The sequence below is a fragment of the Anoplophora glabripennis genome, unplaced genomic scaffold (assembly GCF_000390285.2).
Source record: "Anoplophora glabripennis isolate ALB-LARVAE unplaced genomic scaffold, Agla_2.0 scaffold13, whole genome shotgun sequence".
In the NCBI taxonomy this organism is placed as follows: Eukaryota; Metazoa; Arthropoda; class Insecta; order Coleoptera; family Cerambycidae; genus Anoplophora; species Anoplophora glabripennis.
In genome coordinates, this window is record NW_019416478.1 from 2,307,225 (window position 1) to 2,324,834 (window position 17,610).

At 36.5% G+C, this 17,610-nt stretch overlaps 1 protein-coding gene across 1 annotated transcript in view; it reads left to right on the top strand.

Moving 5' to 3' along the window:
* The window catches only part of LOC108904110, a 24,566-nt gene extending 12,418 nt beyond the window's left edge, over positions 1–12,148 (top strand). Inside the window, exons 9-20 of the mRNA XM_023454659.1 lie at positions 2,289–2,646; positions 2,750–3,225; positions 3,507–3,803; positions 3,856–4,257; positions 4,312–4,555; positions 4,605–4,869; positions 4,920–5,012; positions 5,075–5,400; positions 6,811–7,146; positions 7,197–7,380; positions 7,480–7,785; positions 11,869–12,148. Of these exons, the coding sequence (XP_023310427.1) occupies positions 2,289–2,646; positions 2,750–3,225; positions 3,507–3,803; positions 3,856–4,257; positions 4,312–4,555; positions 4,605–4,869; positions 4,920–5,012; positions 5,075–5,400; positions 6,811–7,146; positions 7,197–7,380; positions 7,480–7,785; positions 11,869–12,148 (3,567 nt within the window). The remainder of the gene's footprint in view (positions 1–2,288; positions 2,647–2,749; positions 3,226–3,506; positions 3,804–3,855; positions 4,258–4,311; positions 4,556–4,604; positions 4,870–4,919; positions 5,013–5,074; positions 5,401–6,810; positions 7,147–7,196; positions 7,381–7,479; positions 7,786–11,868) is intronic.
* Positions 12,149–17,610: the final 5,462 nt, after the last annotated feature.

Here is a 17,610-nt window from a genome sequence, read left to right on the forward strand (position 1 = left end):
AGTATGGCTATATTATTACATCATGGCTAACCCCATAACACTGAGCGCTGCTAGCCCTAATTGTTAGGAACGTTAACCCCAAGCCCTATAACCCCACAACACTAAACGGAGCGAGCCCTCATCGTCAGGAAGGTTAACTGCAAGCCCTATAACCCAATAACACTAAGCGCTGCGAGCCCAAATCGTCAGGAAGGTTAACCTCAAGCCCTATATGTCTGGAAGGTTAATCCCAAGCCCTATTGGGTTATTGGGTTATTTGGGTTATTGGAGTTAACCTTCCTGACATATAAGGCTCGTAGCGCTTAGTGATATTGTGTTATAAGTCGAGCCATGGTAATAAGGTAGCTATACTGATCATCTTTAATCGACGATATCTCCGCGAAAAATAAAGCTTCTTACAAATAAAAAAATGCGTTTTGAAGGGGAAAGATAGTAGTCTCCAATGATATTTTCAGTTTTGAGAAAAAAAATTTTTCGCCAAGTTACATATCCTTGAAAATCGCAAAAATACGTGTTTTTTGCACTTTTAGGTTAGAATATCTCGGAAACCTAGGGTGATGGATCAATTCTGAGGCCAGATTCGGATTCAGCGCGCCAAATGCCTTCGGAAACGTATTGTCTGATCTCTGGAATTTTTTCCTTGTTGGCCTGTGTTATTAGCAATTGAAAAAAGCGCACAATTTCGACCATTTTTGAGCTCTTGCGCATAAACAAATTATCGGAATTTAATCGGACTTGTCTTATTTTACAGATTTATTTAATATTTACCTTTTCTGTATAAACCTTTTTTTCTCTATGAATAACAGTTTTTTTACGCCAGTCGAAAAACTACTTTTTCACAATTTTGACCATTGTTTTAACAAAGTTTCCCAACTAGTCTCGAGTTGATTTTTTGATATTTTGTTTATAACACGTTTCTGAACAATATTCCGCAGAAAAACTTCTAATAGTATTTTTTCCCGAAAAAAAGCTATAATGATTGGCCTAAAATAATTTAATTTTGACGAAACTTGGTGAAAGTGTATCTTTCTGTGTCTTAAATAACCACAAATTTTTTCCAAGTTTCCGAGATATTCATTTTTCCGGTCTGTAATCGCAGTTTAAAAATATGCTCAAAAATGCAAAGAAATTACGCAACAATGAATTTTTCAGTAATAATTGTTGATAATTTGTTTAAATTTAAAAAATTCAAAAACTGATTACACCATTTATTTGTACGGAAAAAATAAAAAAAAATTGTCTCATTGACCCAAAAATTTATTTTAGTACAGTATTGCCATAAACATCTAAGTCGAATAGTGAATAAATAAAATCAATAATAATTTTTTTGCGTAGGATCGATTAGTACTTATTTTTTTAAAGTTTTGATGAATTCATAGTTATAATAAGCGATTTTTTAATTAAATTATTTAAAATTCCGATTTTTGTGCACAATATTATAAAATTTTACAATTAAATAATACTCTTTTTGGCATCTTTTTATCTTGATCCTCATCGTCCGGTCCTTCATTAGACCGGGCTTCTTCCTGATCCTCAAAGTTTCTTCAATATCACTTAATTCTTCGGTTAATTGTTTTTCCGGGTTCAAGCTGCTTGATTTCATGTGAAATGTCTTCGGAATCACTGAAATTTTCCGAAATTTTGTTAACGTTCAAACAATCGTCCGAACCATGACATTTTGTACAAGAAAGCCTGTTTTTCACATTTTTCTCGGAAATTTTGAGGTTATCTTAAAAAGTGACCTCTACAAAAGTTGTAGATATTTACATGATCTACAACTTTTGTCTTGGATACTTTTTTGCTTGACGTCAACTTTCACCAGAAATCAACCCTCCACCACCCCTGCTCACGCATTTCTTTTTTTTACGTTTATTATAAGCCCCTTTAAAATTTCCACTTATAAAAGTCCTGGCAACATTTTTTTTTTCTGTAAGGGTACATATATTACTGATACTGTCTCATTTTGATATAAATAGGCATTTGTTAAAATTAAAAACCTTCTTTCAAAAACATTCTATCGGTATGTACCTCCTGCTCAATTTGATGAAAAATACAACTGTCCATCGCTTTCGGTGAAAAGGATATTACTAATTTTTTTAAAACAGTGGGACATTTTTTCTTCCATTAACATTGAAAAGGTCATCAATATCATTGATTAACGTTGAAAGGGTATATAAAACATGCAATAATATTCAGGATCTCCATTTAAAATGAGACAGTTTATATGCAACACATCAATAGTCGTGAAAAAAATTATTTCTAAGGCCCCAAATTATCAATTTTCCAAGGTATACTCCCGAATAACGCCCCCAAGCGCTTGGCACCGCACCACCGTAGACAAAATCATGATAATAGGAAACCAACTCTACACGGAATGCATGGAGTGCGAAACTTTCAACGAGTTAAATATAGACAGTCTTCCTGCCATCTTCACCATCGGCCCCTACATCGTCGAAATCTACATCTACGCTAACGTATACGCCGATCTGTTGTACAAGAAATGTTGCTGCACGCTGCTGACATGCTTAGAGACGTTCTTCGAGAAGAGCACTAATGGAATTCTGCAAATTGAGAAGTATCATTTGGCGGTGTGGAAGCAGAGGAACATGTACTATTGCTTCGATCCGTATTCGAGGGACGGAGAAGGTAAATAAACTAAATCGTAGAAACCTTTAAAGAGATCCAATTATTCTGGACCTGCAATTTCACCTAAATTCGATCACTCTTTACACCTTGTTTTTTTGGACAGGCTTCCGTTGTAGGGACGGCACAGCTTGCACCTCCATGCACACCAAGATCAGCTCCCTGGTTGAAATCATCACCAGAAACTTCGACAACAAAGACGCGGTCTTCTACTTCCACGCCCTAAAAGTGTGTAAGATCCAAAGAGACCCCATCCAGTCCACCAAGTTCCCCAAGCACATGACCATGGACGACTTCCCCGTGGAGAATTTCAAGAACTACAAGATGAAGAAGAGCAGGAAACCAGCCACTGAGAAACCGGTGACTGTGGATTACTCGACTCTGGCCATGAAGAAGCTTTTGGCCGGGGAAGAGCCTGAAACATCGATCTTCGAGATTGGTTCCACGGTGGAAAGCTTGGGCGTGGAGCAGATCCCGCCCATGGTGCACAAGCACCCTTCCAAGTCCGTGCTGAAGAAGGTGAAGGCGAGCAATATCGATGTCATCGCTGACTTGGACTCGCCTAGTCTGTCGGACACGCAGGTTTTCTAACTTTTTTACCGGGGCTTTGAAACGGATCTAAGGAAGGGTTTCCGTATTATTAAAGACACGTTAGCAAAAAGTGTTGTATTTAATTGTAGGATGTTTAGTAAGTTTTCGGGAGGTTGTTTCTTTGGTCGAAAGATTCTTGAAATGAAAGAAAATGCTCGGAATAATAAAAAGGATGGAAACCGCTTCCTTTCATTCATAGTGGGTAGTATTGGTGGAAAAAACCACGTCTGAATCTTTAAATTAAACTAACCACATCCCAATACACGAATTAGATAGAGCCGCCTGTACCGGAGCAACCAAAATTACCAGAAGAAATCGACTTCATGGATCTGGACTCGTTCGTGTTGACTCAAGAAGAAATCGAACTCCAAGAATACGATTTGGGTGGCGAAGAGGGCAGCGGTTACGTGAAATATGAGCAGGACTATCGAGCAGGAGGCGACATCGAGGGTGGGAAAGAAGTGGAAGATACTAGTTTCGCCGATGACGACTGGTTCTTGGCACGAACTGGCTTTACGCAAGTGGGAGAGTTCTCCTTGCCCAAGGATAGGAGCAGGATATCCGAACAGGTTCGTGGAAGCGCTGAGGCTTGGTTCGTAAATCATGATTGTATACTTCTAGGTCAACACAGATATATCCTTTTTCCCAATACACAAGGAAATTTTGTACCCCACTTACATCCGGGGCAAACAGCGGATGAGAAACCGCCTGGCATACCCCAAACCGACAAAAGGCGACGGGTGGACTGAGTACGTACCTCCCGAAGTGGAAGTAACCCAGTCTGAAGAGCTGAAAAAAGAAACGAACTTCAAGGAGTTACCCGATGGCACCCAAATCGTCAGCGGGACTAAGAACATATCAGAATTCGGGAAAGATATAGAGTTCATAGCACCTTTTATATGCATAATGGCTGCTGTGGTATCCAAGAAGTATGGTATTACCACGTGGACGGGAGAAATAGTGGACTACATCCTCAAATGTGGCAATGAACTTTATAGAGCCTCTAAGCTACGATATGACCAAGTAAACTGCGTTTAGATTCAAGGGAACATATTTCTTCCTATCTTTACTTTTTAGGTGTCCAAATTGGAGATCCCGAAAATAACTTTAGGGAACACTCACTTTGCCGTGCTGGTAGAATACGTCTTCGACACCTACATCAGGCAAAACATCTTGGAGCTAGCCATAGAGAAGATTATTTTCGTAAGATCGGACATGGGAGTCATGGTCACCCCCACATACGCATGCGCTCTGTTGTACAAAAATCACCTTTACTATTTGTTTGACGCTTTCAGCAACAACGAAGTTGGACTGAGCGATGGCAAGTGGAGCTATTCTTCGTGAACATTTTAAAACTTTATTCCTTGCAGGTCCGGCAAACCACGGAACTGCTTGCTTCATCAGATTCAAAGATGTCCATTCCCTAGCCAACAGAATCATGTACAACAAAAGTAAGAGAGAGGCCGACGAAGAGGTCGTTTATACGAGATTCGTCCTCAGTTCGGTGAAAGTTAAAACGTTGCATCCCTCTCAAGAGGAAACCGCCAAGAAAAAGAAAAAAGGTGAACCTGGGACAGCTAAGAGCGAAGAGTCGGAGGCGCAAAGCAGTGAGGGATCCCCACAGAGAAAAAAAAAGTAATTCATCTCGAGTCTATATGTTCCTCTTTTTATTGCCACGTTTACAGATCAGACAAAGTAGAAGAGGAGAGCGAAGAAGAAATAGTTACACAAGATGGAAAGAAAAGGATAAGGAAACGAAATGCCCAAAATAAAGTCGGGTGAGAGGAAACTGTTCAAAATTTTGTTACAAACATAATCAATTGTTACGCATCTCCTTCAGTTACCAAAACAAAGACGGGCTTTACATTATAGAAGGCACGAGTCAACTAACTGACAGAAATTCGATCACGGACGAGTTGAAACAGGATCATTTCGTCTGCGTATGCGCCTGCTTGATGTTGCTGACCACGCCGATTCAGAACTGGGATACGAGAAAGGTCGATCAGGTGTTGGATAACGGGAAACACGTGTATTCTCACGCAGAGGATTTGGAAATATCAGAGAAGAGAACGATCAAGAACATGCTAATCAATAAGCACATCTTCGATATCGTCATAAAGCAAATAAAGATCGAGAACTGGAGAGATAAGAAAAAGCTTGCAATTGGTAAGGCCTTTCCAACTTTATCCTAATCTTTAACTCAGTCAGTATGTGATTATGTGCAGATTGTAAGAGTAGCTGCTCTAAGTATTATTATACGGGGTGTTCCACCTAAGCGGGATTGTTCTGTAATTCTGCAACTGTAAAATTTATAAGATTTTAATAAAAGAAAATATTTTTATCTTTACAGGGTATTCCATTTTGCGTGGGCGCTACGTAACTTTGTTATTTTAAATGGAACACCCTGTATATTATTGCGTTTTTGAATTCCTTGGTTAATATTAGGCTGAGTTTATTAAACGTACATGGTGTTTAAAACTTACCGTTTTCGAGATAATCAGTTGTTTTTGAAAAATATCATCATCTTAATTTAACATCTCAAATGCCCACTGATAAAGCTCCAGTCTCCGCTGAAAGTCTCCTTTTAGTAACTCTTGGTGTAATTGAATGCAATAAGGATCAGAAAATTCATACTGTATTCTCGACACAAAGGAATCGAGCCATGAAAGTGAAGAACGAGGAACAATGTTGTCAAAAGTACCGACCAATCAGAAAGCAGTAAATAGACGGTAGAATGAAAACTAGTGATGAAATAAGTGCTACTTTGTTTAGAGTTATTGTTATTTGTTTATCAGTGTCAGGTGCAGTCTAAAAAGGAAAGAAAATGGAAATTAATAAAAAACAGAAGATAAATCCAGTAAGTTCTAAACAAACAGAACTTCTAATAGAATATATTGAGGGAAAAAAACAAATGTACACTGGAAAGTTAGCACCCAGTTACATAGAGAAAATGAGGGCTAACTGGAAATAACCAAATATTTTAATACTATGTATCTTAGGTAGATCTATTTTATTCTATTTTATTCGTATACAATCCTTCAAGTAAACACAAATTATACGAACGTTTTCTCAAAGTTCTCGAAGGATATCACCACAAAAAAGTAACTAGAGATATCACAAACACATTGCGGAATTCGTAATTTGTGAAACATGTCAAAAAATATAGGGTTAGGTTTAATAATCCCTGCCTGTTCCACCGAAAATATCAGTAGAAGAAGTAGGGAACAATTCTTCTATCATTGCTCAATAGAACACCATTCAAGAATACCGATTAATGTGTTTTAATAGAAACACGCTCCCTTTCTCTCTTTCCTTCTACTCCCTATGATTCAAGAATAAAGTCCCAGGATACTCTGGTTTAGATAGATCATTCTGATCTTCAGGGGAATGGGGTAACGAACTTTCTAACTAGGGAGGTATTGCCTCGAACTTTATTGAACCGGAATCCGTTCTTAGCATAGTTTGTGCTACTGCTAAAGCAGCCCTTTTGACAAACGATTTCGAAAATAATTGACAAGATTAACACACTTGCGTTCAAATGTCTATCCATATAGGTTAATTATTATTTTTTTTCAGCTCTCGACACAATTTTGAAGAGGAAACTCTCCTATTTCCTAATCCAACTCCCGAATGCATGTTACGTTATTCACAAATCACAGGACGGCGTGTTCCACGTATTCGACCCATACGGTTATCCCGGCAAGGGCAAAGCCAACAAAGCGGGCTGGGTGAGATTCAAAGACTCCAACAAACTGAGAATGGGCCTGAAACGATTAGTAAAAGGCGGTAGGGAACACTTCAGCTTCTACAATTTTGAAGTCACTTCGGTCAAGAAAGCGCCCAAGGACGTGATACTGAGCAGCAAGTTGGAAGAGTACGACTTTTTGTACGCGAGCAGAAGGGAGCGTTTTGGTAGATGGTGACATTTGAAGTAGCTTGAGGAAACTAAGTTGTTCTTGCAGGTAAACCGTTCTATGAGGACGTGGAGTGGCTGAAGATAGACCCTGTGCCGTGGTCACGCAAGTTTAACAAATCAGCGAGTGGTCGCGAGAGAGGAAAAATGGATAATATGTGGCAAAACTGGGATATAGAGTACAACAAGGACCTGTTTTCTCTCATTGGAAACATCCATCAGTCTTCAGATAGGTAAATTTAATTCTTTGTGTAGCTTGTGGTCCTAAAGACACGTTTACACGTATCTAACGCTCATGTAAACGTACCTTAACGCCAATTTATGCCTGAAAGGTTCTCCGAGGAAACCCGAGGTAAGCAGACTCTAGCCAATCTGGCCGTTGCTGTCGGGATGACGGAAATCTACAACTTGTCCGAGTGGAACTCCGCAGTTATTGATTCTATTCTGGTGAACGGTGACAATTACTTCACCGAATGCATCCAGGATATCAGCGATGATGATTACGAATTATCAATTGATGATCTAAAGGAAGAATGCAGTATTTTCCCGTTCTTCTTCATGGTGACTTTTACTCCTGTCGTTGAAGGAACCATGTTCTTGGTCAGAGTGACGCAGTTTAATCTGTATAAAGCATTGAGGTAATGTAGTCCAGTCCGTAGAGGCCAAAAACTTCGTGACTGTGGTCATTTTCCGTAAACCCCAAAGTTTCTTCACAAATCTGTTACACATGTGTTAGAAACTTTTAAATATCTGAAAAAATACACAGTCTACGAAAAAAGAGTTGTCGTATTTCAACTTCTGAGTGTTTTTCAAAATTCACCCCACTTTCCATTTCGGACCGAAACGGCGGAAATAACCGCTCCAAGCCAAATCGATCGAAGCTGGGGTCAAAGACGACGTCCCAAAGAACCCACGGGAAAATTGGATATTTCACCGATCTTTTCAAAATCCCTTTGTCCCCTTCCAAAACCGCTCCAAGCAGTCACAAAACATTCCGAAAGACATGGCTCGGAAATTGGACGTTTTCAGCGATATTTCCATTTTTCCCGCTATAGCGCCCAGAAACCGCTTTAAGCAGCCTAAATCACCCTGATGCAGTAGCTCCCATCCCCGACAGTTTGATTCAAGTGTCGCGACGAATTTCCGAATACGACGAAATTCGGACCTACACAAAATAATCCATCATTTAAATGAACAACTCAAGAGAATATTTCAACATCGAAAACTAAGGATGCGGTATCCTAGGGTGCAGGAAGCCGCACAACACCGACACCCGCAAGAGAGACACTCGTAGGATTTGCCGTGGGTGCGACTGAACGTCAACCTTGGGAATGGGCAAATATATAACCAGGGACAGAAAAAATAATGAAGAGCTGTTATCTCGTAGAAAATTTGTTTAAAACAAAGTTGATCTATTGCATTTTCTTCGCAGAGTACGATCCAATTGATATAATGAAGAAAAACAAAAGAAAAACGTTTTTTTTCGATGTAAATTGTTAATAACAATTTTTCCTCGCCATGTGCCGTTTGTGCACTTTAATGTATTGTTCTATGACATATCTGTAGCTGATTTGTTAAAAAATAGGGGTTTATGGGAAATTATTGTTTCCGATATCCGCATACTGTTAATAACACAGGTCTACATTTTATCTAGGCATGTGCACGGAAATCGAAGATGGTATTCTAGGGTTTTTGAGGTCGCTGATTACGATGAGCGAGTCGGTTAGGCTCCATCATGTCATGTTCAAGGTCATTTAAAGGTCAAACGGTCAAAAAACCTTCCAAAAAACTGAAAAAATTCTTGGATATGATTTTAAGGTCCGAATCCGATGTTTATTTTTACTTTGCATGCATCCTCGAGGTCATCTCAAGGCAGGTATTCTAGTTCTGTGGCACAATTGTGCATTTCGCAGATTGAGATTATTACCAGAACATATTCTTTGGAAAATGACTGTAGAATCCACATATCCAGGTTGTCTATCTGACTATAAGAATTGTCCAAAGAATTTTATGTGGCTCAAATTGTCGAATTGACCACGACTAACTGAAACTTGTGGTTGCACCTAGGGCACCTCCATGTGGTGACGGTGGGCAACGGAGTTGTCCCACTATCCGGCAAAGTCCCTGGGTTATGGCTTCCATGCCGTCATAGCAACGAAAAGTAAAAGTGTTACGGGACAGATGATGCATGCAAAGTAAAAATAAACACCGGATTCGGATTCAGCGACCTCAAAAACATGTCCATGAATTTTTTCAGATTTTTTTGAAGGTTTTTTGACCATTTGACCTTAAAATGACCTTGAAATAAGGTCGACTGACCTCAGATTCAGATTCATGGTTCTCGAAAACATACGTATGAATTTTTTCAGATTTTTCGGATGGTACTTAGCATTTTTGTCTCAAAAACTCCTCAAATGACCTTGAGATGACCGAGAATGATCTCGAGGATGCCTGCAAAGTAAAAATAAACACCGGATTATATTATATCGTTGTAAAAACAAAAGAATGTTCTATTTGTTCAGTTTTAATTTGACGCCCACAAGAAAAAAGAAAGTTGATGATGGTTTCTTGCAACCGAAACGTTACAATTAAAATCTAAATATACAGTAAAATTCCTCGAAAAAACTTGTGAAAAAGTTTTTTCAGATTTTAAAAATTCCTTTAAATAACTTTTTTATCAAAATAAAATCTGGGGAGCTAGCACCGGTCTGCAAGCGCCATTAAGTTAGCAACAGAACTGTCGAAGGCTTTCCCCATTTAACCATTTTCGTATCCCTTGTAGTTTTCAAAATACCAATACATGCCAGTGATCGTCGTATGAAGCAACTGAGGCCGGCCCTAATTGTAAAATTTGGCTATCAAACCGTATATTTTAATACCTACTATTCTACTATTAACCTCAATAAACAGTTAGGTAAACTAATTTCCAGTTACCTATAACAAATAAGAGTATAAAATAATTGTTTGAATATTAAATATCTCGCCGCTTCAAAAAACGGGTCAAAAATAGCAAAAATTCACGAAAAAGTGCTAGGAAAAATACAGAAATTGTTTTTTCTATAAATTGTTTTTACAAATTTATTGAATTACCTATGTACTTTATTACCTGAGATTAGGCAGAAAACCCGTGAATAGATCTTTTACAGAAAAAAGAACTATAGCCGAAAAAAAGAAGGTTAAAACTAAAATATTACAAAATGAATTTCGCAATTCTGACGTGGCATTTGTGATCAGTAGAGTTCGGGACTCGGTCGGATGATCATAACCGTCGCGTCGGCCTTTCGCTACAGCGCATCGTACGAAACCGGTAATAACGGCAGTTATTGACTTCGCGTTTGCCTCGTGTATACGTGTTTTAATATTCTAATAAAGTCGAACGAGACAAGGGGTAAAAAACTACTTTTCGCTGATAAAGTACGAAAATTTATTTTTTATTTATACCTACATTTGTTTACGATGAACATGCCTATGACTAGCCGACGAAAACCCTGAACTCTAGTGATCAGCGACCCCGGAAACCCCCGTATAACAAATTTGACGCGAATCCGTTATTTCGAAAATTTGGTCGGTCATCTTGGATCCGCCATCTTGAATTTTGCACAATTGACCTCGTATCCGCGATCAGCGACCCCGAAAACCCCCGGATACCAAATTTCGCGCGAATCTGTTATTTTTTTTTAAATTCCTGATATCTGACCATAATTGAGCAGTTTTTTTTGAGGTTAGAAAAAAAAACATCAATTCTAACCGCAGATTCACGTTCGACGTGGTCTTAACCATATAAATGAACATTTTTTTTGTATTTTTCCTAGTACTTTTCCGTGAATTTTTGCTATTTTTGACCTGTTTTTTGAGGTAAGGAAATTCCTGTGAAGTGATAGCGCAATTCTGACACCAGATTCGTGATTCTACGCTATATATAATCCCATCATGTTCCAGGAAAAGGACATTTTATTTAATAAGTAATAAGTTTCTTTATGAAAGGCCAGTTTATTTATGATAAAACTGCAATTCCATATTTTCTAAACAATATGTACATCACAAAAGAAGACCAAAAATAAAAAACGTTCTGTGTCTGTTAAAGGAACCGAGACATAGAGATGCTTTTCTCACATTCCATTTTTTCTAAAAATTTGGACCGACATACTACATCCTACTACAAACATACTACGTTTTGAGTATCTACAGTGTAGGAAAGTACCGATGGTCCATCAGAAGTTACGTGAGAGCGATAAAGTAAGCCATAGAAATCCATGTGATAGACAAGGATGGCTATACTGAAGGCGTCTAATAGTCAACGCCCATTTCGCCCTTCCACAAATAAGATCCACTTCTTATTTGTGGAACGGCGAAATGGGCGTTGACTATTAGACGCCTTCATTATAGCCATCCTTGTCTATCACATGGATTTCTATGGCTTACTTTATCGCTCTCACGTAACTTCTNTCGCCCTTCCACAAATAAGATCCACTTCTTATTTGTGGAACGGCGAAATGGGCGTTGACTATTAGACGCCTTCATTATAGCCATCCTTGTCTATCACATGGATTTCTATGGCTTACTTTATCGCTCTCACGTAACTTCTGATAGACCATCGGTACTTTCCTACACTGTATAAAATTACCCACACTTCCATTTGGGGTAAAATCTAATCCAATTTTACCTGGTTGTTCCATACCCACCGGACGTTTCCAGTTTACGATCACTGATTGAATTTGCAGATACTTTTTCAATCAGACCGACAAGAGGTGCGGCATCATCTGCGTCACGGCGGGGAAACGAAAGCGCCAGGTGGCTTTTGGAAAGCTGCACGAGTCCGAGTATTTCATGTTCGACTGCGAATGCATGGGTCCGCCCATGTTCCTGGACAGAACCGGGAGGGCTTACGCATTGAGGACGACTACCCTTAACCGCCTCCTCCACGTCCTCACTTTGACGCTGAGAGGGGGTGATTTTTTTATTTTTGAAGTCAAGATATCGGATATGTCGTCTATTGCATAATTTTTTATTTTTTTTGTGCATGTCTCTGGTACTCTGAATAAAATCGCTGTTTGATAGTCCTTTTATTTTTACTCTAATGAGAACAATACTAAAAGTAGTACAAAGGAAATGATACAAAGATTCTATTTCAACACTTTTAGTTTATGAAATAGCAAGAAAACCTACTGTTTCTCGTACATATACTGCAGGGTGTTGGAAGTTGGACTGCCTTAATTTTAACAGACGATAGAATATATTGAAATAAACAAAAAAACCTTATATGACACGGATCCTAAACTCAACCATTTCCGAAGAAAAAATTATCAAAATCTCCAAATTGATGTACAAAAGTGCGAGTAATTAAGGAACACTGACATAACTGGCGTGCATAGAATACCATAAAATACAATGTTTATCACTTTTTTGAACTTCTTTATGTTTAATTCTAAAAAATAATTAGCGTTGTAATAAATTTAAAATTCGATAAAATTCATAACGAGCAATGTGACAACGGCGCGGCGGATAAAACGAGGCACTAAGCTGTCCAGGTCCAGCAATACGCAATTCAGTTGGTATCTGGAATTGGACCGTGTCTGACTGTTCTTTGCGTACCACTATTTCCTTTTCTTGATGCGTTTTCCATCGAGTGTGCGAAAATTGGATTCGAAGGTGTACGTGCAGCGAAAATGGTGGTGGACATTTTGAGCATATGTTGTAGTTTGTTTTGTCTTTGTGCGTTTAAAAATTACTGAATTTTGCTTTTTGATAGGTACCTAAATTATTTTTAATATGTATGATTATGTGGATGACGTGAATCTTTGAATACTTTAATTACATATTTTTCAAATTCATAATTTGATTAAAAGTTAAGTTCCTGTTTTAAGAGATTCATAATTACTAAAGTTCGAGTTAAAATTTAAGCACAACACTTATCTTCGTACTACAAAATCGACACATTTTATTTTATTTATTTAAAAACTAGAAAACAAATGTCCTGAAATTTACTAAATGTTTCACAATAATAGTTTACATTTTTTTCCGTAGGACAAGTGCCGCATGCATACGTGATATGCATCAGCTGTGTGGCGTTAGTTTAAGCGCCGTTGTCACGTTGTGATGAAACTCCCCAATATTAATTCTCGCTGTTCTTTTGAAAACTGTTAAAAATCTTACGCCTCTGTAATATACAACTTGTTTGTATATACTAAGGAAGCAATTACCCTGCGTACTAATGTCCCGAGCAGCATTGAGTTATTAACCCGCAAAATATAGTAAAAGCGAAGATCATTCGTCATCAGGATTATTCGTGGATTGGCTCACACTGATGAAAACCAATAAGTTCGAAGCCGATTAGTCCGTAGAGTAGTTGTCTTCTGTAATATTATCAGTTTAATTTTGGTTTAGACTTCTTGACGTTTTGAGGCCCTGAAGAAGACAAAAGTACGTTTCTCAAAACATCAAGTCTGTAGTAAGCAAAAACCACTCTTATGCTCTTGTCACTGTTATCAAATGTTTGTTTAGATTTTAATATTGTAGTATAGTCTTTCCAATCTCAATTGAAGAACCAAGTGGTTGGCAGTATGTACTATGTACCAGGTTCGGTAGTAGACGTAACAACTCGTCATTGAAATATTTGAAAACTTTGTTCCCATTTTTATTCAGCCATACCCAAATGCAGATCTGGTCGAACTAAACGTGGAGGTTGTAGAAATGTATACGCCCAGTTGAAGAATGCGCGCGCGGGCAAACGACGCACAAACACAGCCGCACTGGGCAACCGACCATAAATTTCAGCTGTTGACAAATTGCCTAGCAGTGCAGTGCAGCAAAGAGGAATTTGGTGCGATTCAGGTAATTTTAATTTATTATAGGCACCTTCTATTAATCATTGATATTACAATTGCGAAAGGGAGAAATTAGGATGTTTTGTTTACTAAAATATTATTATAGCGTGGCAGTTTGGAGACCTTTTGAAACGGAACAAAACGAAATTTACCATCAATGCAATAAAATGTTTGACAACATAAATAATTAAAATATGTTGGTCAAATGAACATATGTATAATAGAAATTTTCTGCACATTATATGCAAATTATTATAATTTTTACCTTTAGCAGAAAACTTTTTTAGGGACGCCTATGAAACTCATTAAATTTTCTTGCTAGATGTTTTTATACATGCTCAATTGATTACGGAAAGACTGTAATGTTTAATTTGCAAAATTAAGTCTTTTTTATGCTCTTAATTTTTTAGAAGCAATTTGAATGTTATAGATTTTACGTTGCCATAAATTTTGTTATTGCAGAAATATTTAATTTTTTATTATGCCCGTTTTAGAAGGAACTGAAGATTTTATTGCCAGTGTTCTTTAACATTTCTTTTAGTAAGGGCGAGGCAAAGAAAATACTATATAATGATCTCATATTTATTCAAAAGTATAGCAAAATAAAAAAATTAAGTACACTTATGCTCATAGCTAATGTGGACGAATTTACATGTCACAAAACGTCAGTGCTAGCATTTCTCTTCTTACACAATATGTCTTCTAGCAGAGTCCTCCTTTATATACAACAAATTCTTTGTAAAATTTCCAATTATATGACATATTTCGATATGTGAACAGAAATACTTACATGACTCATAAATGAATAATCATTTATTTCTAATAAAAACTAGAAAGTGTAGCTTAACTATATTCTAAAAATATTTGTACATGAAGTATAAGTACATATACATTTAACATTGCAGGAGTGTAAAATATAAAAGTGTAGGTACGTGATTGCCCAATATACAGGGTGGGACATTAGTGTGAGAAAGTAAAATAATTCATAATACAGAAAAAAAAGTTTATATAAAAGTTGTACAGAATCAAAAAACCTAAAGAACAAAATTAATTTGAAACACATAGGGCGATGAGTAAAAACGGGACACGTCAAATATTAGATTTTTAAAATAGAACACCCTGTATATTTTTAGACATATGGATTTCCGAGAAAATTCTATATATGGCAATATAAACAGTTTATCATTTTAGTGCGGGGTTGCCAAATTCTTTGAATTTTGGAAAAAACATGACCCTCGTTGTATTAACTTTCAGCTACTAACACTTGGAACAAAATAATTAGACAGAGTTATGGGCAAATCTTAGACAAAGGCCCCTATATTAGCTAATATCGATATTTTATACAGGGCATTTTTTATAATACGATCATTTTAAGAAAGTTCAAACTTGATTTTTTAAAATTTTTCAAATGGAACACCCGTTAAGACAATATTATTTCCGTTAAGACAATATTACAATTGTATAGGAATAGTCAGTACAGATATAGGTTATAGAGACAACAAAAATAAAAATAAAAATATAGGCAACACCCCTAAAAGTCAATACAGTTTACATCCAATTACATACATACATTATAGAATTACTATAACTACATACACTACAATTATGTTAAAATCCAAGATAGCATTCATAAAAGTCGCATAGATTACATATAATCAGAAAGGGAATAAAAAGACTTATCAAGTAAATAATTTTTCAAATATCTCTTGAATGTTTTATATTTAAGCAAGACTTTATATGTATTTTATTGTTCTATTATATTCACATATCAGTCCACTTCAACTTTTATTAAGTATGTTCTACACCTAAACTTGTTAGTTTTTAAGATATAACAACATTTCTGGGAAAAAACTAATTTTTATTTTTTTGGTCGCACGAAATGGCTTTGGAAAAAATTGGCACATTGTGTCAACTTATTGGTTCATAATTTATCATTCATTAATATTTATTTGTAGTATTCTATAAAATAATAAAAATTAAGTTTTTTCAGAAATGTTGCTATTTCTTAAAAACTAACAATTTTAGATATAGAATATGCTTAATAAAAGTTGAGGTGGACCGATATGTGAATAAAACAGAATAATAAAATATCAAATCAAGTTTAAACTTTCTAAAAATGATCGTATTCCTATAACTCTGTCCAATTATTTTGTTCCAAGTGTTAGTAGCTGAAAGTTAATACAACTTCTTCGAGGTCATGTTTTTCCAAAATTCGAAGAATTTTCTACAAAACTTGGCAACCCCGCACTAAAATGATAAACTGTTTATATTGCCATATACACAATTTTCTTAGAAATCCATATGTTTAAAAATATACAGGGTGTTCCATTTAAAAAATGTAATATTTGGCGTGTCCCGTTTTTACTCATCGCCCTGTGTGCTTCAAATTAATTTTGTCCTTTAGGTTTTTTGATTCAGTACAACTTTTATATAAACTTTTTTCCTGTACTATGAGTAACAAGGGAGTTATTTTAATTTCTCACACTATTAGCCCACCCTGTATGTATGTATAGTGCCCTACGTACAGAACGTATAAATAAACATTGTTTAACATGAAAATGTTTTATATATCTCTTCAACTCGTTATCAAAAAGATCTGCTACCAGAAAATTTAACTACAAAACTGAACAATGATAACACAGCCACACAAAAAAAAAAGTTGGGTATACTTTTTATGCGACATATATTTTTCGTAGTAATTTGGCCTCCTGAAAACGAATCTGGGGTCAGAATTGGCCCATCACGTCACAATTTTTTTTCTAACCTCAAAAAACTTGTGAAAAATAGTGAAAATTGATGAAAATTTACTGGGAAAATTTGGAAAAAATTTTATTTCCACATGAAATAGTACATTTTTATGTAAAAAACTCTGCTGAATTCAAATCCACTGTCAGAATTGAGCTAGAACGTGTGGTTTTTTTTTAACCTCAAAAACCGAACAGGAATCGCTATTTTCAAATTCTCAGCGGATTTTGACCAGATTTTGTATAAAGGGGTTTTTTGGGTCGCTGATTACGAATATGAATTCACATTGTAAAAATTCAAGATGGCTGATCCAATATGGCGAGGGTACTTTTTAGAAATCCACCGATTTCAGTAAAATTTGGTATCATAAGGATTGCTGGTTGATCTCACCTTCATTAATCACACATCTGGAGCCAGATTTTCATAAGTCAAGGTAAAAGATTCCATTCCGTCTAAAAATGTGACTTCGCTTAAAAAAATGACTTAAGGACTCTACACATGTAGTGATGTGTAGTGTGTTTGAATTTTCCCAGTAAATTTTCATCAATTTTCACTATTTTTCACATGTTTTTTGAGGTTAGGAAAAAATTGTGACATGATGAGCCAATTCTGACCCCAGATTCGTGTTCAGTAGGCCAAATTACTACGAAAAATATATGTCGCATAAAAAGTAAACCTAACTTTTTTTTGTGTGGCTGTGTAACAAGCAGCTTTTATTAAATTTTGAGTGTTTTGTCCAATTTTACAATTTTAAGGACGGATTAATTATCAGTTCCATTTTAGCACTCTTGGTGCTGTGTCAACTTGTCAGATGCTCAAAATTTGAATCAATATAATCCATCGCAATTTCAAGACACCTTTATATGCTTACATTTTGCTAGTGTACAAAAATTT